This window comes from Pteronotus mesoamericanus, unplaced genomic scaffold (genome assembly GCF_021234165.1).
Source record: "Pteronotus mesoamericanus isolate MK-2021 breed Mesoamerican mustached bat unplaced genomic scaffold, CSHL_Meso_final contig_52, whole genome shotgun sequence".
In the NCBI taxonomy this organism is placed as follows: domain Eukaryota; kingdom Metazoa; phylum Chordata; class Mammalia; order Chiroptera; family Mormoopidae; genus Pteronotus; species Pteronotus mesoamericanus.
This window is the reverse complement of record NW_026555189.1, coordinates 496,846-522,675: the sequence shown is the minus strand read 5'-3', so window position 1 is coordinate 522,675 and position 25,830 is coordinate 496,846. Positions and strand designations below refer to the sequence as shown.

General features: G+C 55.3%; 1 protein-coding gene across 2 annotated transcripts in view; it reads left to right on the top strand.

Moving 5' to 3' along the window:
* NECAB2 (N-terminal EF-hand calcium binding protein 2) overlaps positions 1-25,386 on the top strand; it is a 28,366-nt gene extending 2,980 nt beyond the window's left edge. Inside the window, exons 3-13 of one of the 2 annotated variants that reach the window (XM_054579003.1) lie at positions 4,478-4,586; positions 6,950-6,975; positions 7,118-7,215; positions 14,404-14,540; positions 16,801-16,919; positions 17,125-17,204; positions 20,307-20,360; positions 21,013-21,125; positions 23,745-23,822; positions 24,438-24,529; positions 25,295-25,386. In XM_054579003.1, the coding sequence (XP_054434978.1) occupies positions 4,478-4,586; positions 6,950-6,975; positions 7,118-7,215; positions 14,404-14,540; positions 16,801-16,919; positions 17,125-17,204; positions 20,307-20,360; positions 21,013-21,125; positions 23,745-23,822; positions 24,438-24,529; positions 25,295-25,323 (935 nt within the window). In that variant the 3' untranslated portion in view covers positions 25,324-25,386. The remainder of the gene's footprint in view (positions 1-4,477; positions 4,587-6,949; positions 6,976-7,117; positions 7,216-14,403; positions 14,541-16,800; positions 16,920-17,124; positions 17,205-20,306; positions 20,361-21,012; positions 21,126-23,744; positions 23,823-24,437; positions 24,530-25,294) is intronic. The other variant, XM_054579004.1, reaches the window with a different exon arrangement.
* Positions 25,387-25,830: the final 444 nt, after the last annotated feature.

The window sequence follows — 25,830 nt, the reverse complement described above, 5'->3', positions numbered from 1 at the left end:
TAGTTCCTACCTGGCGAGTATGCCATGAGGATTCTGTGAGTTGATGCCCGTGACACCCAGATGCCGATGGTAAATGCTTGGGGTGCTTCAGCCCTTATGCAGCTGGGCTGGACCAGGGTGGCCCAACAGAGGCCTAGAAACCCCCGCTTAAGGACGCCCCAGCCCCAGTCGAGGCCCCTCCCAGGCCCCGGCACGCTTCCTCTGTGGCTTCCAGTGTTGCGTCCTCTGTTCTGTCTGCCCCGTAGTGGCCAAGAGGCTAAGTGACTTGCGCAGGGCAGCCCAGCTGCATGAAGGCCGCCGCGGGTCTGTCGCAGACTCTGGCCCTTTTCCCCACATCGCACGGCCTCCCCAACAATACGAGCGGCGCGTTTGGCTGGAGAATGCACAACACTCCACCTCTGGCCACTTGGAAGGGCTCCACCCTGCGCAAGGATAACCAAGTTCACCAAGGCCCACCTGAGCCTCGCACGTGTGACAAAGAGCCGTGCAACTTCCTATAAATACTGTGGTCATTATTCTCAGGCCCAAAGTGACCCTGCGCAGCTCTAACCAAGGCACATTCCCTCTCTAGGCCTCAGTTTCCCCATCTGTAAAGTAGGGTGATAACACTTAACCTGTCTACTTCCCTAGGCTGTTGGGAAAATATAGGGAGGAGATGTGGGGATATAGACAGTTTTAGGGAGAATTAAGCAGGGCTCAGTGTTTATTTGCTTATTTATTGAGAAAAATGCTGATTGAGTGTCGAGGTTTGCGCTGGGGGGAAGTGGGTAGAGGTGGTGCCTGCCCTTGGGGCCCCAAAGCGTCAGGTCCTGGCCCCTCTCCTGCGTGGGCTGGAGTTCAAGGTCGCAGTTCCAGCCTGGGTCCCGGCCCTGCACCTCTCCTCCTTGAGTTACTGCTGATCTGCCCCTCAGGTGTTGGGGAACATGAGGCCTGGGGGACGGGAGGAGAGGCACAGGCCTGGGCTGGAAGTCAGTGCCCAGGGGTCTCCACCTCTTGCCTTCCCTCTCTTGGGACAAGGGACCATCGGAGCAATTCCCTATGGAGCAAGGAGAAAGGAAAGGGGTGGGGGGACTTCAGTGGGACTCACGAAATGAGGGTGGCATCAAGCTTAGAGAAGGGGGTTAAGGGGCTTGTCCCTGCCGCGGGCCTGACACCCAGCACGCGGTGGGCACTGGGTAAGTGCCTGTAGATCAGGTGACGGATTTATTCCTGGATGCAGGTGTGGCTGGGCGGTCCTGGGCTGCAGCGGCGTGTCTGGCTGTGGTCACACATGCTGCCCGGAGCGCGTGCGCCCAAGTGGATGTGGGGTTGTATGCGCGTGGTCAGGGTGGGGGGCATCCTGGTCTCCATTCAGGCACTGATGGGCTTTTGTCTTCATTCCTTGTTCCCCGCCAGGGGCAATGGTTCCGCCCCCTGAGCACAGCTGCAGGACCCTCAGTTTCATTCCTGCAGCCGAGGCCCAGCCCACTCCTCCTCTTGGGTCCTCAAGTCTTTCCAGCCCCCACTGAGTGGCTGTGGGGGGTTGTCACCAGGGTGAATGTGGGGGGGGGGGGATCCAGAACCTGTGGGAGAGAAGCGGGGCCCCTCTGTCACCGGGGCTGCCTGGGTTCAAGCCCTGGCTCAGCCGCGTCCCAGCTTTGTGACTTCAGGCCAGTCACCAAACTCTCGGGCCTCGGCTTCCCCATCTGGAAGTGGGGGTGATGAAACTAGTACCCGGCCCAGAGGGCTGCCGCGAGGAAGGAGAGCCGAGCTGCGGCCCACTGCGGGGAATCCGCGAGCCCCCCGCTGGGCAGGGGCAGAAGGGTTGGGATTCAGCGCAGTTTGAAACCCTGTGGGCAGGCGGTGGGAGCAGTGTGCACGCGGGGGCGAGTGCGGGTAGAGCCGTGGACAGAGGCCACAGAGGCCCGTGCACACACTTGTTGAACACGAGCAGAAGCAGGCCCTCCCCAGGCGCCCACGGAGCAAGATGCCTGGGGGCGGAAGCCCAGAGCCTGGTCCCCAGCTGGGCCCTGGGCCAGGGCTGGAAGGAGACAGGCAGGCCCTCGGGGCCACAGGGGCTCGGGCTCCCCCTGGCCCGTCTCCTCCCAGAACCGAGACTTCTTCACAGAGACTGCATTGCTCTCCAGGGATGCAGACTCCTGGCATTTGAAAGGTCACTGTGACAAGAGGCTGAGCGCATGCTAATTAGGGAAGACGCCTGCAAATGGGGGGTGCCAGGCCTGCTGGCTGATTGGGCAGGGGCCTGGCTGGGTAGGAGATGTGGCTTCCCTCATTAGCTGACCTGGGTTCTTTCAGGCTGTGGTGGGACATCCAAGGTAAATGTCAGCCAGGAAGCCTTTGTGCTCAGGAGGCCCGGCGGCCTCTTCTGCCTGCCTTCCTGAGGCAGGAAGGTGTGGGTGGGGGCAGGCAGACTCCCGGCGGAGCCCCTGGCAGACATGACTAATCAATCACAGCACACTTCCCCGGACTTGACCATGGCATTGCCGTGGAGCCCTGGACCGGTGGTCTCACCACAAGGCCCTGCCCCATGTGGGTTGCGAACATGGACCCCGGAGCCAGATGGCCTGGGCTTGAGCTGCAGCCTGGGGTCTGGGCAGGTCCCTTAACTGCCCTGTGCCTCAGTGTATGGCTCTGTAAAATGGGGGTGATGGTATACCATGCCATGGGGAGCGGAGAAACATAAATGAGTGGATACACAGTAAAAGCCCCATGTGTCTGCCCTGATTCCACATTGTGGCTCCTGGTTTTCATCACCAGTCCTGCCAAAGGGAACTTGGAAAGCCTCCTCCTGCCCAGGCTACGAAGAGCCACAGCTCAGAGTTTACGTATTTTGTAGGTATCACGCACTATTCATGGTAGGTTTCTGGATATTCTATGTGGGCATATTGGGGTGGGGGACTCTTGTTTTTGAAAGTTACAAACTCATTCTCCCTGTGACATTGAAGCCAGAGCCAGGAGAGCAAAGGTGTCCTGGGACCTCACCCTCAGGCCCCACGCGCTTGCGTGCACATTAGGACCCTCTCTCCCAGCCCCTGGTGCTCTGCCACAGGCCGAGGGAAGTCTCAACAGGCTGAAGGTCTCCCTCCCCTGAGCTATCTTTTTGCCCTACTCTGAGCCCACGCAGAGCTGCTGGGAGCAGAGAGAAGCTCCAGAGCCTTTCAAATGTGAGAAGGACTTGGCTCTGGGCTCGAGGAGGTCTGCCAGGTATGGTGGGGCAGGTTGTGCCCTGCACAAGGGCATCTGCCTGAAGGATTTGAGGGCCTCAGATCCAGCCTGCACTACGCTCCCAACCCACGTGCCCTGAGGCTGGGCTGCAGCTCCCCCACTCCCAACCACGAAAGAGCACCTCTTTCTAATCCATACAAAGGCACCCTGTGGGCTTGCTGGGGCTTTGATTGCAGACCAGCTGGAAGTCATGGAAGGGGGCCTGCGTCGAGGGGCCAGGGCTGAGCAGTATCGCGGGCTTGCCGTTCTCCCTGACCTCCACTGCCCCCCACAGACGGGGCTCCTCTGAGAAGGAGCAGGGCCGATCCTGGAGGAGGGGTGATGGCTCGGGTGGGGTGGGGACCCACTTGCAGGAGTTTGGTCAGCAGGTGGGCTCCGGTGGGAGGGGCGGAGGGTGGAAACTTCGGGACTGTTTCTCCTGGAGGTCCTGGGGCTGTGCTGTAAGGCCTCCCTCTGTGGCCCCTCTGCCCCCAACCCCTGAGAGCTTCAGCAGTTGTGGGGGGAGAGGTGGGTGGCAGGCATCAGCTGTGTGCCCTCTTACAGATTCCCACCCCTCCCCATCCAGAACCACAGCCCCCGGGGCCGAGGGGGACCATCCTGCGCTGAGCCTGGGCCAGGCACCTCTTTGCCTCGTGGTCTGGCATTTTTATGGCCACGTGTGTGCCAACTGTTGGCAACGTCACACGTCAGACCGTGCAAAGGCTTGGGCCTGAAGTTTGCCGAGTGGATGGGGCAGAACGGAGAGGGGTCGATCGGGGGAGAAGGGTCCCTCTCCCCAAATCAGAACGTGGGTGTTGGCGTTGGAGATCATTTAAGTGTGGGGAGATTATCTGGGTGTTTGGAAGAGAGAGCATCAGACTGCCCGGCTTCGGACCTGCCCCTTACAGGTGTGCGCTCCTGTAAATAGTGCTTCCCCCAAGGGATCAGGCCGGCGAGGGACGCCGCCTGGCTGCGAGCAGGTGCTCGCTGTTGAATTCGTGCAGAGTGCGCCTCAGCCGACGAGCTACTTCTTGTGTTTGTTGGCTTGAGGATTATCTCCGAGTAGGTGTTGGTCTGTTGGTTTGGGAATTTGCTGAATGAGTCACGAACTCTCTGGGAACTGGAGTTTACTGGGTAATTTGGGGATTAGTCTGCGGTCAGGGATTAGCTGACTGAGGTTTATCTGTTACCGTAGTTTGGGAATTGTCTGGATTTGGGGATATCCTATGGCTCAGACACCCCGCGCTCTCCCTGCTTCCTCCCTTCTTTGCAGATGATGGGAAGCTGTCCTTGGAGGAGTTCCAGCTCTTCTTTGCAGATGGCGTCCTCAACGAGACGGAGCTGGAGGATCTCTTCCACACGATCGACTCTGATGACACCAAGTGAGCTGAGTCCCGGTCGCTGGAGCGGCCGCCCATTGGGTCTGGGAGGAGCCTTCCTTCTCTCCCAGGGGCCAGTCTCCGTTGTCCACCCCCCCGCCCCCGCCGCTGGAGGAGCAGGGGCCCTGCAGTCCCCCAACTCCTTAATCTAGAAGCCAGAGGCCCCACCAGCTGGGGTGGTCCGGGGGTGAGCAGGCTGCCATTGCATTGGCAAGTTGGTCTTTTCTGAGCACGTGTGGCCGAGCAGAGAGACCCTAGATTTTGCAGAACATACACAGGATGACGGAGGGGCAGCTGGCGGTCACATCTCCCTTCTGCTTGCGCAGCCCAGCTCTGAGCCAGCGCCTGGTGCTTCCTCCGGGACGCAGTGCTCATGCTGTCGTCTTGATCTCACGGGATCCCATCTGCGATCAGGCTGTAACCCAATGCTAATCCTAACTCTACTTATTTTTCTCTTTCAATTAGTTTACTTTCAGTATTAGTTTGTATTGAGGTCAGGTATACAGCATACTAGTTTGACAGTCATACACTTCACGAAGTGTCTCCCCCCCACATTTCCAGTACCCACCTGGCACCATACATAGTTATTACAGTATTGTTGACTGTATTCCCTATGCTTTACCTCCCCATAACTCTACTTCTTAACCTGAACCTACTGCTAACTAAACCAAATCAGCACCCCGACCCACATCGCAGAATCAGCCAAAACTCCTGCCCCAACCCATCCCTAACTCAAGAGCAAATTCCCTTAAATCAAGAGCAAATTCTACTCCTGCTTACCCTGCCCCCGCCCCAATCTTAATTCCCTTTTCTTGGGGTTCCCCAAGCGAGATGAGCCCCCTTCTGCACCCCACACCTGGTCACCTTCCGCAGGCCCACTCGGGGGGAGAAGACGAGAGTTTCTGGGAGGATGCCTGGGGCAGAACTGACAGGTTGGGGTCCCCTGAGACAGGCCAGAGAGGGTTTGAACAAGGAGCTGCCACCAAGCCCCGTCGGCAAGGGACCCAGCTCAGTGGTGGCCTGCACCAGAGGTTGGGGCTGGGAGTGTCCTTGGAGGCGGGACAAGTGGAGTGGGCGGGGCGATCCAGTGAGGGCCACTTGAAGGAAGCAGCTTCCTGCCACAGACTCCAGGGCAGGGCTCTGCGTCTGGAGGCTTCTGAGAGGTTCCTGCAGCCCCCGCGGAGCTTTGAAAGGGCTGAAGCCCGTGGATTATTCATTCTCACTTGGTCCCTTTTGTGTTGGGCCAGGTGGGTGGGAGAGAAATGGGTGCTGGTGTGAGAATTCAGCCATGACAGGGTGGGCGTGGGGAGTGGGGACGACTCACCACTGGAGCAGGTCAGAGCTCTTGGCCTTCAGGAATATATTCTCCAATATTCCCCAGGATGGCAACTGTAAACATTCGCTCCTGGGGATGCTAAATCGCCTTTCTGTTTTTATAAATTTTTTATAAAAACAGTTCACACGGATCAGAAAGATGGATGAAATGCTAGGTTAAGCACAATTCAACAGGCTTCCTTTCTGCAACACCTGTCAGAACTTTTGCTATGACATGCAAATGAGGGCGACCTCCAAGACGGCTTGCAAAGCCTCTGCCCCCGGATTTAATTGGCCACAGGAGCCTTTTCCCAGAAGCACCTGGTTGAGCCTGGGTTGAGCGGAGCACGCTATTGAAGGCCCGGCCCTCCTCTCTCAGTGAGGGAACTGGAGCCCAGAGTGAAGGTTTTGGAACCTGCACAGATGCTTGGGGACCCTGGGCGCCCACCAAGCGGGCGCCCACCAAGCACACGCCACCGAAGGCCGCGTCACTGTGTGCCCCTTCACGGGCAGGGCTGGCTCTCGCTCCGCCTCCTTTGAGGAAGGACAGGATCCTTCTCCCTTCAGGCTGTAGGAATGGGATGCAGACCCTGGGGCTCGGACGGGCGGCCGAGGTGCCTGGCCCAGGCCCCAGAGGCGGAATGCCTGGGGGCCGCAGGTCGCAGGAGAGTTTTGTTTCGGTCTATAGTAGTCATGCCCCGCTCACCTCTTCCCCCTCCCTTTCCTGGGCCCTGCCTTAGCCCCATCCTTGGTCCCATCTGCTCCTGATCCGGTCAGCAGACTTCGGGAGAGAAAGCCGGGTGGGTGGCGCGGTGAGGGCGTCAGACAGACGGGGTGCCGGCATGGGTCCCTGCTCGGTCCTCTGCAGGGGGCGGGCCATTGACCTGCTGCCCCCTCCCCTGCAAAGCCTGGCTCATGGGGCCAGAGCGTGGAATGAAGAGGGAAGGCGCACAGGGGTTTTACCAGTGCAAAGGCCACGTGCACTGCAGAGGGAGGGCGGGCGATGGGACAGGCCGGCTTCTGAGTCCCCCTCTCCCTTGTTCTCTCTGCAGCCACGTGGACACCAAGGAGCTATGTGGTAGGTACCCAGCTAGGCTCTGCAGGGACCAAGAGGTGTGGGGGGAGGGAACTCAGGAGAGGGAATGAGGGGGGCTCAGTGGGATTGGTACCAAGGGCAGAATCCTCCTATGAGCCCTGACCTTTCCTCCCTTTCCCCCCAGATTACTTTGTGGACCACATGGGGGACTATGAGGATGTCTTGGCCTCCCTAGAGACCTTGAATCATTCTGTCTTGAAGGCCATGGGCTACACCAAGAAGGTCAGCGGGTGTGGGTGGCCTCTGGGGGGCCACGCGTTGAGTCCCGATTTTCTCGGGGGCATCCGCACCCGGGGGTGCCTGGATTTGTGATGACAGGTGGTAAGCGGGCCTGGCTCTGGGGTGGGCTTTGCTTGGGGCCCCGAGAGGGAGCCGAGGTAAACTGGGGTGAGTAGAGCAGCTCCGTGAGTGGCCCTGTCCCCCCAGGGCCTGGAATCGGGTTTGGAGGGTGAGACCCTCTCCCAGAATCGGGCGGAGTCCTGGGATGGAGCCCTGGAGAGGGGGCAGCAGGCAGCCCTGGCCCTCTGGGGTCCTCGGACATGGTTTCATGCCCGACAAGTTCGTTCCCTTCTGCAGCTGGGTTACAAGATGGGAAGGGGAAGGGCAGGTTCACGCACGTGGCCTGGACCGAGGAATCGGGGGGTGTCTGGTATGAGAACGCGTGTCCAGGCCTGAAGCCGTGGGCCGAGCCGTGGAACCATTGGCAGTGCAGGGACTCTACGGCCCTGGAGTGAGGTCTGCGCCTGCGGTCCTGTCTCCTCCTCGTTTGCATCTATGCCTGGAGGAGGACAGAAGGCGGGGAGGTGAGGCCAGGTTGCAGGCTGGGGGTCATTGTGCCTTCTCCGTTGTAGCTCAGATGGGTGTAAACAGCCCACCCCGAAGCTTCATTTCCAACCTCTGGGTCTGTACCCCCACGGAGCTGATGGCTCCCAGAGGGTACAGGCAGGGTGTGTCCTTTCTCTGCATCCTTGGAGAAGGCGTGCAGTGAATTTCCTGAGGCTCAGAAGGGTGAACCCTGCAGAGTTGTAGCCAGACAGCCATATCTGCTGGCTGGAACGAGAGGGGGAACTGCGTCAGGGACCTGGCTGGATGTGGGGAGCACAGCACGGGACCTCCCAGAAGTGACGGGGGTGTCAGTCAGCCAGGAGTAGGTGCGGCACCTGGGCACATCACCCAGGGCACGCTGGGAGTGGGCTCTGCTGTGAGGGGCACCCAGACACCCAAGGGCTTACAGCCACCCATGGGAGCTCAGAGAAGGCCAGCCCCGTTTGCTGGGAGAGGACAGGGAGCGAAGCTGTTACAGTCAGCCAGACCCGGCTGAAGGGCCGGAGCCGGCCACTCCCCTTTCTGAGCCTCAGTTCCTCGTCTGTGGAATGGGAGCGTTTACTTTGTAGGATCCTTATGAGGACTGAAGGTCTCTGAGCTTAGCATAGGGCCTGACACAGAGCAAAGGTGGCTGTGGGTTTTTATTATTAGGCTCCTATTGTATGCCTAGACACGGGCAAGACCAGTCGTGTACATGTTTTCAGATGCCACTCAGTTACTGCTCTGCATTGCATTGATTGCATTGGGGAATTCCTTCTTTCCTGATCCTGAATTAGCTGAGCCCAGCCCTGAGCCTCCCCTACTCACATTCCCAGGGTCATGCTGTTTTGAGTCTTGGTGTTTTAAAGTCTCTTTTAATAACACATAAAACAGGCTCCCTTTCATTGTCCATCCTTGTACTGTTTGATATTTGAAAGTATCAAGGCAGGGGGTGGATTGCAACGGAGCATGGAAGACCCGGACTCTAGAATCTGAGCCACCGGGTCAAGGGCGTCAGCCCCAGATCTGCTCCTGACACGCTGTGTGAGTTGCACCATACACCCGCACGGGACTCCTCGGGACAGAAACCACCTCCTTGAGCCCTGGGTTCCTCATCTTTGAATGGGGCCACTTCTCAGCAACGTTCGCGAGAGCCATTGGTAACATCCGTAGTTGCTTCTTGGTTTTGGTCATAAACTTCAGAAATGTGACCTAAGTTGTCATTCATGAGAGGATTTTAACATCTACCAATACATCGTGGACCAGTTTGGGAGATTTTACTCTCAGAAATCCTGCATGTTTGATGTTCAATGCAGCCTTTGGAGCGTTTTTAGTGATGGAGACAATAGGTTGTTGCCATGGTGACGGGCATTTCTTGCATATTTTCTAACCAGTTTTTGGGTGTAGAAATGCAGCTTGCTGATTATTTCACATGCATCTCTTGCATCTGTTGGTTTCAGTTGACTCGTTTGCGTTTGCTGCCGTGTAGTCAGAGCATCAGTTGTGAACTACAGTGCTGTCGTCTTCATCTCTGATGTGCTCCTCCTCCTAGTTCTCCGCTGAGCCCTCTCGCATTTCCCCCAAATCCTAAACATTGCCACGATGCTAGGTCAGGCATCCTTGTTTTTCCTCTTATTTTCAAGCACATCTCTCTAGTATTTCTCCACTAATTATAATATTAGTACCAGCTCTTATTTTAGGATCCTCTTCAGCCTGTTCAAAATTATTTTTGCATTCCCTTCATTAAATTTTATCTTTGGAGGTGGTAGTTAAATTTTTCAAATGCCTTTTTGGTCTTTGTAAAATGATCGTATGAGTTTTCTGAAGTTATTGATGGGGTGGATTCTATTATTAGATTCTCTCCTATTGAACAGCCCCTGGCTTGCTGTGATAAATCCTAATTGGGGCATTATTCTTTCATCACATTGCTGAATCCTTGTCACCAGCTGAGCGTTTTATCTCTGTCTCAATCAGGCACTGAGAATCGATGATAGTTTGGGAATGAATTGGAGGAATTGGATAGCTTTGAATATTTTCTGGGTATGAATCAATTTCTCTAACAGGATTACTTTTCTATTCAAAAATAGAGAGAATTTATCCATGCAGTTTGAGTCAAGGTACCAAACAGGAGGGGATTATTTTAATAGTTATTTTAAGGTCAATCCTAGTTATAGTTAAATTTTTTTATTTTTTAAGTCCATTTTAGTATAGTTTTAAAAAAAGCTATCAGGGACATGATCAGTTTTATGATCAATTATGCATTGTATGGTCTTAGAATTTTTTAAAAATGTAAAACACACAAAATGGGTACTTAATGCACATTAAGTTCAATAAAACATCTGTTATAGCTCAGTTCTTGTTTTAATTTTTGTTCTGTTTTGCAACATTTAAAAAAGTTATATTTGACAGAGTTTTGCTCATTTTCATTAGTTCTAATTCATTCTAATATCAAGCCCCTAACACATTTATTTAAATTTCACAATGTTCTCTACTGTATTTCTAGTTTTTATCATTATTATTTTCTTCCTCCTGTTTTCTTAGGTTTATTGTTGTTGCTATTCTTTTCTCATGCATGAACTAGAATGCTTAAATTTTTTACAATAAAATTTGAATTTAAACACTTACTTTTGAATGGTATGTTCACTGCAACCATAGATTTTAATGTTATTCTCTAATAATCTGTGTCCTCAGTCATTTCATGCCATTAGGATAAAACTGAGTGACTGGTAAGGTTCCCACTCTATTTTTTTAATGTGTTGTGATTTCTTTATGACATTATTTAATTTACTTTTTTAAGTATCTCATGGATGCTTGAGAGGATGTGGATCATGCTTTCAGAAAGTAAAATTTAAAAAAAGCTATTCTTTCGTTGTTAGGAAATCTTTGCTGTTAAAAGACAACTTTGCAAAAAGGTAAAATCATGTCTCTTGGACAAATATACAAGGCACATATGTCCAAGATCTTACTTACTTCATTCATTAATGTGAGAACCACTAAGATGTCACAACGGGCTCGAAGGAGAATCCCGAGCACACACGCCGAGCCTGCGGGCAGCCGGGAAACCTGTGGCGACTCTGCGAGAGCACGCGCTCTCCACAGGGCACTCACCCGGTACGTCCTGCCCGGCAAAATCACATGCATATCTGTGGATGAGAATTATTTGAATTATTATCAGGTTTTTTTACATCTCCCAGTTTTAAAAGTAGCTCCAGCATAAGGGCAGAGGTAGATAACCCTGAAGGGTATACTAGAAAAGAAACCCAGTCATCTGTTTTGCCCATTTTAAAGACTTTCACACTTTTTCCTCACAATGTCTTTTGCGTTTTTGTTCACCTGTCCTATGAGACAGTGATGAGATAATTTCTCCCACTAAATTGTGCTTTGCAATGTATATTGTTAATGTTTTTTCTTTCTATATTTCTAGCCATGTAGCTTGATACCTATAGACCTGTGGTATAATATTTTTATACCATATAAAACATATTCAACATGTAAATATCAGGAAGTAGAGAAAAGTATAAAGAAAAATTTCCAATCACTTCTAATTCCCACTACCCCTAACTACTATTCACATTTTAGTTTATTACCTTTGAGCCTTTTTTCCATGTGTATTTCTTTAACATATTTAATATTGTCCTGTGTACAAAAATCTGTTCTCTGCTTTTTTTACCTAAGGTTTTTAACACTTTTCCCCTTAAAACTGTTCAGAGGCTTCAATGTAAATAATATTATTTAAATTTACTTCCTATTCCTCTTTTGTTGGGCATATTACATTTCCAGGTTTTTGCTGTTGAATAATACAGGGTCATAAATATTTGTCCACATTTTGCATTATTACTTCAGGCTAGATTATCAAAAGTGGAGAATTACTGGGTCAAAGAACAGAAGCAGTATAAGGCTCTTGAAATGAGGCAGAGTTGCTTTATGAAGGGGCTGTCCCCATCTGAACCCCCATAGCCGTGGTAGCAATATCCTCTCCCACCACACGACGATTTATTAACGTCCGGTCCTTGTTATGCATTACGCCTTCTGTCCTTATGTTCTTACCTTTCGCGTGTAATACTTGCTCATTTACATTCTACCTCGATAGGGGCATTGCAGCTTGTCCTGTTCGTCTGATCAAATTTGGTTGCAGAGTCTTTGCACAGACCCTTCTTTGTCAGTTCCCTGGTCTACACGTGCCTCCAGCCGGGTCTCGTTTCCTCGGATCTGGGGCCGTGTCTTTAAATGGGGGAATTTAGGCTGCTTTTCTTTACTGTGGTGCCCTGGGCAGCGTAACTGCTGTCATTGTCTTGTAGGCTTCCCGTGTTTTTATGCCCCCCTCCTCTCTGACAGTTTATCTTCTCATGGTCTGTTTGTTTATAGCATTGATTATAATTTCAAAGATGAACATTCTAGTTTTCATTTCACTAGTGACTTCTAAAACATACGTTGTTAACATTCAAAATTCTGTTTTTAAACCTAGTGAATAAAAATACTTCCTATTCCCTTTCGTGGAATTAAAGAGATTTTTGAGAGTTCCAGTTATTTTTCCATACCTTCACACTCTTTAGTGACTTAATCTGTGTAGTTAAAGTTTAACGATGAGGGATTAATGTGTTTTATTTCCTGACTTCTGCAACCTCGGTGCTCCCTGTGGGCCATCGCTGTTACTTCACAACTTTGCTGTCCAAGAATCCCCTCTCCGATTCACCCTAGACGATTCAGGAGAAGCTCCCAGGCATTCTTTGCAGGAACGGTGCTCACCGGGTAAAATTTCATAGATTTGCAGATTTCCGAGTATCTCCCTGTTACACTGCAAATGAGTAATTTGCCCATGTGATACAAAATTCCTAGGTCTGATCCTTTTCTTCTGGAATCTGTGGAGGACTGGTTTCAGCTGAGGCTCCAATGGTGGTGGAGGAGAAAGTCGTAAAAGCTGCATTTTTACTCTGTTGAACATAACTTGTCTTTTTGGAATTTAACCAGTTACACTTATTGACCCCTGACCAGACACACCCTCAGTCACTGATCTGTGTGCTTTTAACCCACATACTTCAGTTCATTTTCCTGTTTCATGGCTTTTTGCAGCCTTTCTCTTTGTGTTTAAATTTTTTTTACCATGGATCTTGTTCACTTTTGGTCATTTGTTTGTTCAGAGCGCATTGATCACTGGGTTGTGTGTGAGTTCACTTGTCTGCCAGGAACGATGATCGATCTTGCAATGCATCGGGCTCCCAGAAGCTCACAGACAGATTCATTCTCCACCCCCCACACACCTGGTCTGGTGGTCGGCCCAGCTGCTCCACCTCCACTCCTCCCCATCTGTGTGCGCCCCTCCTTTTGGCCTCTCTGCACCCCATCCCTCTATGCCCACTCCCCACCCTTGCCTCTATTTCTCTGTCTCTGGCCATGTTTCCCATAGTGTAATTATTTCTAATTAATTCCCAGTCAGAGTGATGGATGGTTTAATTTGCTTTCCTTGAGAGCCCTGTGTTCCCTCGCCTCGCCAGAGACTGGGCAGAATTCCAGGATCCCCCAGGGCAGGTGGCTGTGGAAGGTCAGGCCTGGCGGAGGAGGCAGGAGAGCAGCGCAGGGTTTTGGGAACAGCATCTTCCAACACAACGTCGTTTTGATTGTTCCCATCCTTCAGTGACCCGGCTAAACCAGAGCCCTCTCCCTTCTGCCATAAAGCCTTCTTGTGCAGCCAAAAGAAACTCAGCGGGTTCCTGAAATCTTAAGAAATGTCTTTGCTGCAGTCTCTTAACAAAAGGGGAAATTCTGTCTCACGTCTCCAGAGCGAAACTTGTGGGGGCGAAGAAATCCGTCTTTGTCCACCTTTTCCCCGGAGCCCTCTCCTCGTGGTCTCTGTCTCCCCACACCCCCCCGCAGGGTCCCCTCGCCCCTCCCTCTGACCACGGAGTCTCGGGCACTGTCTTTTGTGTAAGCCCTCGGCCACTTTTCATTCTCGCCGCCTGTCATTTCTCTGAGTAGGGGTGTGAAGGCCCAGGAGCCCAAAGAGTCCTCCCTGGAGGAGGAGGGGAGAGAAGAGGTTGTGAACTCCCCGCTAATATGTTACCCCCGTCGGCAACCACCTCAGGAACAGTCCCACCGATCGCCGTCGCCCCACCATCATCATCCTCGCCACCATCATCACGGTCACCACCATTGTCGTCTCTTCGCCGTAACCACCGGCGCCACCACGGTCCTCGTTAACGTCATCGCCACCTCCCTCACAGCACTGTCTTCACTCTCACCCTGTCTCCGTCTTCGCTGTCATCGCCGTCACCCCGTCAGCTTTATCACAGCAGCTGCTGTTTATGGAGTATTTGCTACATGGCAGACACTGCTGAGCGTTTTACTCGTGTACACATTTTGTCATTTACTCCTCGCGGTGACGCCACAGTGACTGCTGGTATGGCGACAGAGGCCCCAGGGCCAGTGCGTGGCGAGGCCGGGGTTCAGACCCTGCTCTCTGAGGCCACGGGCAGTGGTGGAACGGGTGCCCCTCCCACTGCAAGGCAAAGACACGGGCCTCGGGTGTTCCCCCAGCTCTGTCAGTCCCCACACCCCCAAGGTTCCTCCCCAGCCCTCTAACCCTTTGTGTCCCTTCTCTTCCCTCCACAGGTGTACGAGGGTGGGAGCAATGTGGACCAGTTCGTGACCCGCTTCCTCCTGAAGGAGACTGCCAATCAGATCCAGTCGCTGCTGAGCTCCGTGGAGAGTGCGGTGGAGGCCATTGAAGAGCAGACAAACCAGATCCGGTGCGTCCAGGGGACCTTGCAGGGTCACATGGGGGCATGACACACACGCGCAAGGGCACGTGCCAGCCTCCTGCTTGGGGCAGGGGTATCTGTGTGCTTGAGGACCGGGTGACCTTGGGCAAGCTGCTGCCCCCACTCTCTGTGCCCCCGCTTGTGAGATGGAGACAATGCTATGCCTGCCTCCCAGTGCCTGTGAGGGCTGAATGAGGTAACATCTGCTTAGAACGCCTGCTGTGCGTGCAGCACGTTCCTACAGTGCGGACATACAGCGACCGCTATTTCCTAGACTCTGATCAGTTTGCCACATCCAATACCACTCACGTTACTTTTTACTCAAGACTGTTCTGTTGCTTGACTTATTTTTGAACACCGGCAATAGATTTTGGAAACGGCACGTGGTTACCGTAATGGGAAAGCAAGCATCATGCGCCATGAGTGAAGTCACCGCAAAGCTAAGCACCTGTTGTCAGCCATGGAAAAGCTTCTGGGGTCCCCCCTCGTCACTGTGGAGGTGGCGAGCCCTGTGTCTAGACAGGGACAGTTCTCTTCCTGCTCGACAGTGCCAGTTCTGGGGGGGCCATGAGCCCTCGCATTTACTGTCCCAAGATGAGACAGACTTCTCCTTGCCTGTTCTTTCCAGAACATCTGATGTGTCTGGCATAGAGGGGAAATAAAGATAGACAGGAGCAAGAGCCAGGTGCCTGGGCTAAGCATCACTGATCCTTGAGTTTCTGTGCGTGGCTGCCGGTTTCCCAGGCAGGGGCCTGGCATGGCAGGGTGTCAGTCGCTGTGGGGTGGGCGTGGGGGTGTGAGTATGTGTTTTCAGTTGCTGAGGGGCTGGTCCTAGTCAGATGTGATTGCAAAGCCGCTCAATGATACTCTCCTGAGCACGTGCAGCCAAATCACCTGGGAAATGGGAAATGCAGATCCCTGGGGCCCCCGGCCATGCCCCTTGGACTGGATCTCTGGGAGCAGAGCCCAGAACTCTGCATCAGCGATCAGTCCTGTGATTCGAAGGGTCCCCAAAGTTAGCCACAGCTCTGGAAGCTGACAGCGATTGCCTTCCTTTTTTTGTCACTATCCTGATTAAAAACTTGCTATTTTTATCCTGCTGTAGACAGATAAGACGGCTGCACGATTTTCAGAGCTGATTTCCGGCATTTTCCTAGTTCTGTCACGTGTCCGCCCCCACGTTGGGACCTCACTTTGGGATGTTGGTGGCAGGGGTAGACACATCTGCTCCACACTGACTCCCACCTCCAACTGCCCCAGACCCCAGCTATTTCACCTCCCCTGGGCTGCAAGTCCCCTTAGGCCATTCTGTTTTCTGGCCTGGAGGATGTCGTGTTCCAGGCATAAGTGGCTGGTCCAAACCCCGCTGCCCCTGGTCCTGGTCACCTTTAATTTGCTGCTGGTTTGCAGAGCTGCCAGGATTGACACCTCAAAGACTCCGCGTCCTTCTGGTGCTGCGGCTGAGCTGGGTCTGCCCTCTGCCCAGGGGAACTTAGGAGCGTTCAGGTTCACAGAGTCCAGAACGCACAAGGCAGTGCTGCCCAAAGGCAAAAGAGGGCTGGGCCATGCACATGGGAGTGTGCATGTGTTGTATGTGGACACGCGTATCAGTGCGTATTTATAAGCTTGTGCTGAGTTTTCCAGCATCTCTTTGCACGTGGGTGTTCAGACATTTGCTGAGCATTGGTTGAGCGCCTGCTGTTTTGCCAGGCAGGGTGCTTGGTGAGCCGATGTGCCTGTCGGGGGCTGTGCACGTGCGGACCGGGCAGGGTGCATGGTGGGGGCGGGGGTGGGGGTGGGGTCTGGCCATCAGGCCTGGCCCTTCTCTCTAGGACCCTGCTGAGGTCAGAATCACAGGTTTCACTGTCTTGTCACATGTCTACTCTGGACCGTGTCTTTAGGCTCCCTTTTTCTGAGAGGGTATAAACCCAGGCCTCCACCACCACCCCACAGGGCAGCAGATTGGCTCCTAGTGGGGCAGCCAGTGCGGGGAGGGGGAAGTTGTGAGCCATTGGGTGGGAGCAGGGGCCTGGAACTGAAGCTTCTGGGAACGGGGCCTGGGCTGAGACCCTACCCCGACTCTGCCCTGCTGGCTGCGTGGTCTTGGCCTTCACAGGGACAGGCTCCATGCAGTAAGCTGAGCATGTTTCAGCGCACAGCGGGTGCTTAACGTGTGTCCAAGCTGCCCAAAGTGGTCAGGGCCCTGCGGCCTCCCTCAGGGTGTGTGTTTCTCCCACTTGCACTGCAGCCAGAACCACAACAAGCCCGGCCCCGGCGTGGTGCAGACCTGGTATGGAAGCCCCCCTGCCCCTTACGCCCCCGGCCACAAGCTCATGGCCTCGGAACAAGAAAAGAGCCTGCCTTCTGGTAAGAGCTCGTGGCGACCTGGGCTCGGGGGCATCGGGTGGGTGTCCTGGGGGGAATTCTGACAGTGGCCCAGATGGGGCCTGGGCCTTCAAGTGGGATTAGAACTGTGAGGGAGGGGCAGGTCTCAGCCCCTGGGGAGTCTGGGAGTGCCTGTCCCAGCCGCCTGGGCCTGCCCAACATCAGTGTCTCTGTTCCTCTTTCCCAGTCACCTCAGAGCCCAAGGAGGAGGGTCTGGAAGTCCAGATCAGCCGCCTGGCAGAGCTCATAGGACGGCTGGAGACCAAGGTACGGCCGCCGAGCCCCCACCTCATCCCGCCAGGCTCCCCAGGCCCCAGGCAGGGCTGAGGTAGGCTGGGCATTGAAGACAGCAGTCAGGGAGCCTTGGAGAGGCAACACCCAGTGGAGTGTGGAAAAAGACACAATATGGACAGACCCTCCATCGTACAGGCTCAAGGAGAGGAGCCCGGGCAAGAAGCGACCGTGGCGAGATGGGCGGGCAGCCAGGAGGGGTGTCTCAAGGAGCAGGTCGTAGTCAACAAGATTGTGGGTGGCAAGGGGACAGAGCTTCAAGGAGCTTGAAGGGGCCTGGACGGGGAGAGCCAAGACCCAGTGTGGTAGCGAGGAGGGATGGTGACGTCCCAGGAGAGATGAGTAACTACCGGAATGACCAGCAGGCAGCAACCTTTGAAATATGATATGGCACGGCCACAGATAATAGAAAATGACCCAGCCTTTACAGAATGGTGTTTCAGTGACCGTTCATGACTCAGTGGGTACTCACAGGAAGGCCGTACCAGGTTGCTGGGGCTGCCATCACACGTACCGCACACAGGCTGGGGCTCAAACAACGCCCGTTCCCTCACAGCTCGAGGCCGGAAGTCCGAGATCAGGGTGTGGGCAGGGCTGGTTCCTTCTGGGGCCTCTCTCCTTGGCTCGCAGACAGCTGTCTTCTCCCTGTGTCCTCACACGGTGTTCCCTCTGTGTGTGTGTCTGTGTCCTAATCTCCCCTCCGTATAAGGACACCAGTCATATGCTATTAGGGCCCACCCTGTGACCTCATTTTAACTTAAATACTTCTTCAAAGGCCCTGTCTCCAAAGGCAGTCATATTCTGAGGTACTGGGGATTGGTCGTTCACTGGGAGAAGACACAATTCAGCCCATAACAGCGACCATTTCTTGAAAGAAAGCAAGCAGGTTGCCTTAAGGTTTTCAAGCGAACTCAGGCATCAGCCTCCCCTCTTTGAATCCTGGCCATACCACTTAACAGCTGCGTGGCCTTGGGCCAGTAGCTTACCCTCTCTGAGCTTCAGATTCTTCCTCGTAACAACAGAGGGGGGAAAAAGGACTATTATTGCTCCCAGGGTTGTTGTGAGGAATAAATAAAATGATGTCTTAATGGCTTAGCACAGAGCCTGCTGTGAAGCCAGCACTTAACATTAGCAGTGTTAGCAATTATTATTAGACATTCTGGTGCCAAAAACTATACAGATGTACATGCCATATCCATACACCTACATAAACCAAGTATCTCAGAGCCCGGGGTTGCAGCAATTTTGCGTTTCTCTGACTTTGTGAATTTCTTATATCTTTTGCAAAAAGGCAAAAAAAAAATAATAAAACATACTTTGATGGGTCTGGAGGTTGGTTCTGAGGTATTTGTGGGGGCAGGAGGAGGCCGAGGCCAAGACTTGGGGGGAGTTGGAGGGAAGCGGCACTGATCCCTCCTGCAGGGTGGAGGCCAAGGTGGAATTGCCCCCCATGAGGGCGGCCGCTGGGTGGGAGCATTCTGTGGACCCGGTGGCCTGGTTGTCATAACAACTCCATCCGCGCCTGCTGAGGGAGGCTCTTTGAAGTTTATTTTTAGCGCCCCAGTCGCCTTAACAACCGGCTGGCTGGCAACTGTGAGCACCTGGGTGTCCTGAAGACTGGGCGGGGCCCTACTCGCCGGCTTCTGATTGGCCCAATCCAGGACCGGCTCCGAGCCCCGCCCTCCATGGGCTAACCTGAGCCACTCCTGGCTCTGCCTGGGGCTGGAGGATGGAGCGCTGGGGCAGCCGGGCTGGAAGCAGGTACGTGGGTACCATCGTGCCCGCCTCCCATCTTCCACTCCTCCTCCTCCTCCTGTGGCCCTGCCAACTGGAAGAAGCCAAGAGAACCAGTTACAGCCCCTGCCCTCTAGGAGCCCACCTACATGGTTATAAAACAATGGAAACAGACTTGCCCCCGACAGACACACCTTGGCTACCTACAAAGCAGGTGTACACCGCATGTCCAGGAAAAGTCAGCTTCCGCTCCAGGACCATCTGTGTAGTTCACAGGGTCCAGTGCAAAATGAGCACCCCCTTGTTCAAACATTAAGAATTTCAAGGGGGTGACCCACACAGGTCACAGGCCAACACATCTGCCAGGCTGTTTTCCTTCAAAACAAGCCAGTGGGTCACACACATAGCCTGTAAGAGGGAAAAGACCTGAGTGTGTGATTGCAGTAGAGACACGGGCTGTCCTCAGGGAAGGTGGACGGGCTGGGCACAGGGGGGGCATTTATTGGGAGAGTCTCCAAGTTATAGGGGGGAGAACCAGGGTTCTGTGCCAGGAAGAGAGAAGCCCCAAGGTCAAACCTAGGCTCCTTTAGTGGCCTTTGGAGCCCAGGGTTCTCTGCTAAAATAGTGGCCACTGAGCATCCGTGAGATCTTGGGCCCACACCAACCTGTGGTCATAAACATCGGGCACAGGGTTCCTGCTCCCTGGAGCTTGCAGTGGGGCAGCACCTACCTCAGGGAGTCTGGGAAGTTAAATAAGATGTATTTATAAAGCACTTAGCCCAGGGCCTGTGGAAGGCCAGTGAAAACAGACACTCCATTCAGACCGTTGGATTTAAGCATCACTATGGGTTGAGACTGAAGTGATTTGTAAGTTGATGGGGAATATGAGGGCTGTTGCCAGCAGTTACGGCAAAAAGACCAGCATCTTGGATTCAGGATTCTTGAGTCCCAGTTGCTGTGTCTCCCAAGGCGTGCCCATCCCCCCAAAAGTAGAGCTTCCTTCATGGCTTCTGCAGTAGGTCTATTTGGCCTCGGTGGCTCCCAGTGTCCCCAGATGCCAGGGCCAGAAGGGATCTCCGCCACTTCCGACACGGTTGGCCTTCCAGCCTGGCTTCCTGGGTCCCCACTGAGCCAGCACTGTGCATGCAGGGTGGACTGAGCCCTGTCCAGTGAGACCAGGCCCCTGGGAGCACCCACTAGCCTGGGGGACTCCCCGGGACCTTGGCATGGAGGGGCTGGAACGCTGTGGTGGCCCTGGGTGCTACAGTGTCATTGTGGTCCTGGAGGCCTCCCGGATGGAGGTGGCATTTGTCCCCAGCCTCCCTTTATGCTTTGTTGTTTCAGACCCTCTGGTTTGACCTGCAGCAGCGCCTCTCGGATGAAGAAGGCACCAATATGGTAAGGGCCCCCTCCCCTGAGACCTCCCTTGCCCTCCTGAAGCCTCGCCCCTGCGGAGCCCAGGACGCAGGATGCAGGGGGCTCAATGGCCCTGCCGCCCCATCCCCAGGAACCACCATGTGGGGAGAGACAGAGGCCCAGCCCCGGGTCAGCACCCCCTTCCACGGGTGTTCTTTGAGACACCAGGGTTTTGATCAAAAAAAGATTGGCCTGGAACAGAGTGATCAACAAGACAGTGATCTCAAAACATGGATTCAATCAGAAATGAGTGTCCCTGGTCACTGGCTTTGCTGTGTCTCAGACCCAGCTGCCCCACAGGCAGCTCTGGACTCTGTAGAGCCTCTTTAAATCCCCTTGTCCGTTTTTCAGCATTTGCGGGACTACTACCTGCATTTGTCTTTTTAAGTTCTGATATTCTTTTAGCCAGTGTTCACGTGTAAGAGTGAAAAGTGTGTATACACAGGCTTTTTTTGTTTGTTTGTTTTGTTTTGACCGAATTGTCCTGCCTTCTCTGGTGGGAGGTCTGGGGAGGCTGGGTCCTGCCTGGGCTCTACCCATGGGGCGGTGGTGTGGGGGCCGGGGTGGGGGTGTCCCATGGGGCAGGGCGCTGTCAGGGAGCCAGCAGGGGCTCACTCACCCTCTGGCCCCACAGCATCTGCAGCTGGTCCGGCAGGAGATGGCCGTGTGCCCTGAGCAGCTGAGCGAGTTCCTGGACTCCCTGCGCCAGTACCTGCGGGGCACCGCCGGAGCCAGGAACTGCTTCCAGTGAGTAGGCTGCTGGCTGGGTGGTGGCTGGAAGCTGGCCTGAGGGTGGGGGGCAGGACAGGACCACCCCTGTGGACAACCTGTAGCCCAGGAAAGCGCCTAGCAAGGGTGGTTAGGAAAAACAGGGTTCGAGTCCTAGGGCAGGCTCTTCCCCACTGAGCAAATGCGGACCGCTGACTGGACCTACTCCCTGCCTTTGCTGGAGCCGTAAACGAAATGCCAAATGTGAAGGGCTTGGGCTGCTGCCTAGTGCGCAGAGCTCGCTCCACGTCAGCTGCTGCTCTTCGCATGTGGCTGCCCCTCGGTGTCTCGCCCTCTGGTCCCAGCTGCTGAGACCTGCGTTGCTTTTTGGAAAAGCTGCACCAGGTCACCCTGGCCACATCAAATTGGGTCACAAAAGATGACAGCCCTCTCCCTTGCTGGGGGTGGTCCCAGAAGGCTGTTGGCACAAACCGCTGGACCCTCTCCCGTCCCATCTGTGCCCAGCACAGTAGCCATGGCCTCTGTGCCGTTCTCTGCCTCAATTCTCTCTCCAGTTTGCTTTTTCCACCTTGAGGGCTAGTGTGCCCTTGTCCTCTTCCTGGGGGCTGGGCCCTGAGGAGACAGCTGTGCATCAGGTGGCTGCCCTTGCTGAACGTTTATTGTAGGTGGCAGGAGAGGACAAAGAGAGACGATTCTAAAGGGTGATGGGTGCTGAGGAGGCCCGGGAGCAGGGCTCTTCGAGAGAAGAAAGGGGCTGTGGAGAGGGAGGAGGCTGTACGTGCACTGAGGCCTGAGCATCCAGACCGCAGGATCTGAGCGAGGGCACGTCTGCGGGGGCATCAGCTGGTGCCATGGCCTGAGGAGGTATCAAGGGTGCCCTTTTTGAAACAAAGCAAGCTGCTGGTGTCTGGACAGAGTGACAGGGTGCAAGGGCCAGGGGTGGCAGGCAGGACCCACTCACCTCTGCCCTGCTTGTTTGGAGTACAGGGGACCCTCTCGGAGATGCTGTAGGCAGGAGCGAGACATGGTCTGGTCTCCTTCATGTGCAGAAGGGGTGGGAGGGAAGCAAGGTGCAGCAGGGTGGCCAGGGAGAGAGAGGCCGTGCGGGCTTGGCCTCGGCGAGACGTGGTTAGAGCTGGGATGCTTTGGAGTGTATATCTGGCCAGACTGGCTGGTGTCTGGGAGATGGGGTTGTGGAAGGAGGAGACGCGGGGCATTTGGAACCTGAGATGCCCTGGCCTCAAGGACCGGACAGAGGCTGGTGTCGTGCACGGAACTAGGGGAGTCAGGGCGGCCAGGCATGTTGGTGTGTGGGAGTCACACAGACCATTTGGGCCATGTTAAATGTGCGATGCCAGGCGAGGTGCCAGTGTAGGAGTGCAGAGGTCCTGGGAGAGGGCGGGCTGGGGGTGGGGCAGCAGTGGCGGCAGCGCACTCACTGTGGGGGAGGTGGGGGCCCAGCACGAGGTGGGGTGGAGTGGTGACCGCGCAGTCGGGCTTCGCGTGCTGCGTCCTCCCTGTACCCCATCCTGCCTGCTTTATCTTCCTTCCCACCCAGATGCGCCCACCCCAAAAAAAAACCCAGTCAGTGCCTCCTCAGCTGAGCAAATGCAATCACCATGATTGCTTTCATCTTCCTGCTGTTGCCAAACTTCGAGGCACCAAATTGCTCCAAAGACCTTTGCCTGTCACAGAGAGAAAGGCCCGTAAGCGGCCCCTTCGGAACCTGGCAAAGGGCCACGGCTCTATCTGATCAGAGGGCGGCACGCATGCCCGATCCCCCATCCTCTCATCAAATTACCAGCCCACAGCTCCACTTGTAATTTTAGCTGGAGCGTAATGAACTAATGATACTATTAGCAGCCTTATTTCCCCGCTTCTATCCTGGTGGCAAACCTGGAATTGCCTGTAATTACCCAGCAGACACCACCCATGGCAGAGCTCTTCCCCCCACCCCAGGGACTGCGCGGTGACTCTGTTCTGCTGAGCCCGTGAAAGGAGAAGCAGGCGAGAGGCCAGAGGGGTAGAGTTACAGCTGACGTGGTGCTCTTGGAGGTCAGCCTCCCGTCCCCCAGGTCTGCCACGTTCTTGGAAGCACCCCCTTGCCTTGTCTCCCGGTCCAGGTAGCACCAGTCCTATTTAGATCAAGGTGAGTGGCCTGTCACCCTCACACAGGTCACACAGGAGGGACCTGGGACCTGCAGGACCACCCACCCAGGGCAGGGCCCTCCCCCAGCCTCAGTGAGCCAGTTCTGACTCACTGGCTTGTTGTAAGGATTGAATGAGGTGACGGTTATGAAGGAGAGCGTGACAGGAGAAAATGAATATTCAGACTTTAAAATGACATTTCATTATAATTCACTCAACAAACACGCCTTGGCCATGACCTGGTGCCAGGCCGTGCTCTGCGTGGCGGGGTACATGCTGAACCGCTCAGACTCGGCGGCCGGTCCTGGAGGCTCTGGGTCGCTCCCAGCAGAAAGGCGGCCACAGCGCTGTGGGTCACGGCCTTGGGTCACAAACTGGTTGCCGGTCCCGGGACACCCTGGGTGCCCCAGCTTCCCACAGTTTGGGGGGGCAGGCCCGTGGGTGGCACCGGCTAGTCCCCCGACTCCGACCTGTCCGCTCCCCTTGCAGCATCGCCGCTGGGAGGCTGTCGGACGGCTTTACCTTCGTGGTGTACGAGTTCTGGGAGACGGAGGAGGAGTGGAAGAGGTAGCACAGCCGTGTCTGCTGACACCGGGGCTGCGGCAGTTGCTCGGGAGATGGGAGGATGCAGGGAGGCGGGGCTGCCCCAGCACCTTTCCTTGTCCCAGATAGTGTGGAGGAGCGGGGCTGGGGGGCGGGGGTGTGCGGGGAAGGGGGGAGAGGAATACTGAGCCCAGGTTCCAGCAGCATCTGCGACCCAGAATGCTGGCCTGGTTGGCCGCGTGGGCCCTTGAGACAATGGAAGGAAGCGTTTCTCAGCGTGGGGTGTGCTCTCCCTCCTCCCCCTTAGCTGGGCTCTGAATCCAGGTCCCTGGCGCTAGGATCTGAGGCCAAGGCCACTCCTGTTTGAAAACTGCTGCCCCAGAGGATAAAAATCCAGAAAAGTTACCCGTGAAGGACACCCGCAGGGAGGCAAGAGACAGGCTGTTCTTCCCCACAAACCTGCCACGCACTCTGCGGGACCTGACCATCTCTTCACATGATGGCTCTGAGCCCCAGGATTGGCTGACTGGTGTTTAAGCCCCCTTCCTGGGCAGAGCCGGGATTAGAACTGGACCACAGCCCTGGCGCCTGTCCCCGAGGCTCCCACCCAAGTGCTCATCAGCGCCCCCTGGGTTGCAGGCACCTGCAGAGCCCCGTGTGCAAGGCGTTCCGGCATGTGAAGGTGGACACGCTGAGCCAGCCTGAGGCCCTCTCCAGGATCTCGGTGCCAGGTAGAGGGCAGGCGGGGAGGGGCCTGGAACAGCCCCGCGGGTGCCACCGGTCCCTGGTTCCCGCAGCAGCCATCTCGAGGCCCCGATGGCTGAGTTGGAGGAAGGGCAATGCCTGAATCTACCAATGACCCTTTATTTTGCTCCCTTAGCTGCCAGGAATTATAGTCCTCAAGGGGGTGTGCGATGTCAATGCCAGGAGTGCAGAGAGGGTCCTAGGGGGAGGAGGCCAGGGGCCAGTGCCAGGCCAACCCCTGAAGTGGAAGGACAGGGCCAGGGACATAAATGGGCTCTACAGCCTCAGAACAAAAGGGGAGGCCGCAGAAACAGGGCCTCCGATGAGACCGAAGGCCAAGCGCCAAGGGTACCAGTGTGGTGGGTCTGTGCCATAGGCACAGAAAGTGTCCCCCAGTCCAGGGCAGGCCCTCCCCACAGTCACAGCCCAACTGACATCACCCCCACATGCATGGGATTTGCCACCAGGACAACTAGCAAGCACCTCTGCACCCCACGGAAGAGCCCGCAGCCTTGCTCAGTGCAGCCTCCCCTCTGCACCGGCGGCCAGCCCAGCCTGGCGCCCGCAGGGCGGGCCCTGGAATCGGGGCGGGGGCGGGGTGCCTGCAGGTGCCGCTCTCCTGCCCTGAGCCCCTGGTCCAAGGGTGCAGGGGAGGGAGGCCTGCCCTGCCCCTCATTGCAGCCCCCATGGGACATAGGAAAGAGGCTGTGGGTCCAACAACCTCCTCTCTTTCTCTCCTGCCCCATCACTAGCTGCCTGGTGCACGGTGGGCCGAGACTGACCAGCTCCCAGCAAACACCCTGCGGATGAGCCCAGCACCCTGCCCTCCCTTCTTATAAAGGATGCCCCTTCTTTTCTAGAAACTTTGGTATATGAGCTGTCTTTTCAATATACTTCCAAACAAGAGTGTATTTTCCCACTGTTTGAGGTGAAGGCGAACCCCTCTCCCCGGCATCCCCCCAGCCCTATTGTCAGAGCAGCGTCTGAGTGGCCGGGCCCTGCTGAAGCCAGAGCCTGCGGGGACGGGACAGGGACAGGGAGGCTTCCTGGAGCCAGCTCCCTCACCCCTCACCCCAACCACATGGCCACGCATGCCCAGCCCCCACCACACTGGCCCACTCCGACCTCAGCGACACTCACCCCCTCTGCAGATCCCGCCTCTCCCTCCGTCTCTTCCACTCCTGGTTGACGTTCCTCTACCTGATAGAAGCCAAGACCCCGTAGTGCCCCGCCTAGGCCTGTGCCGAGTCCCCTAGGTCTGCACGGCAGGAGGGCCCACATAGCCAGT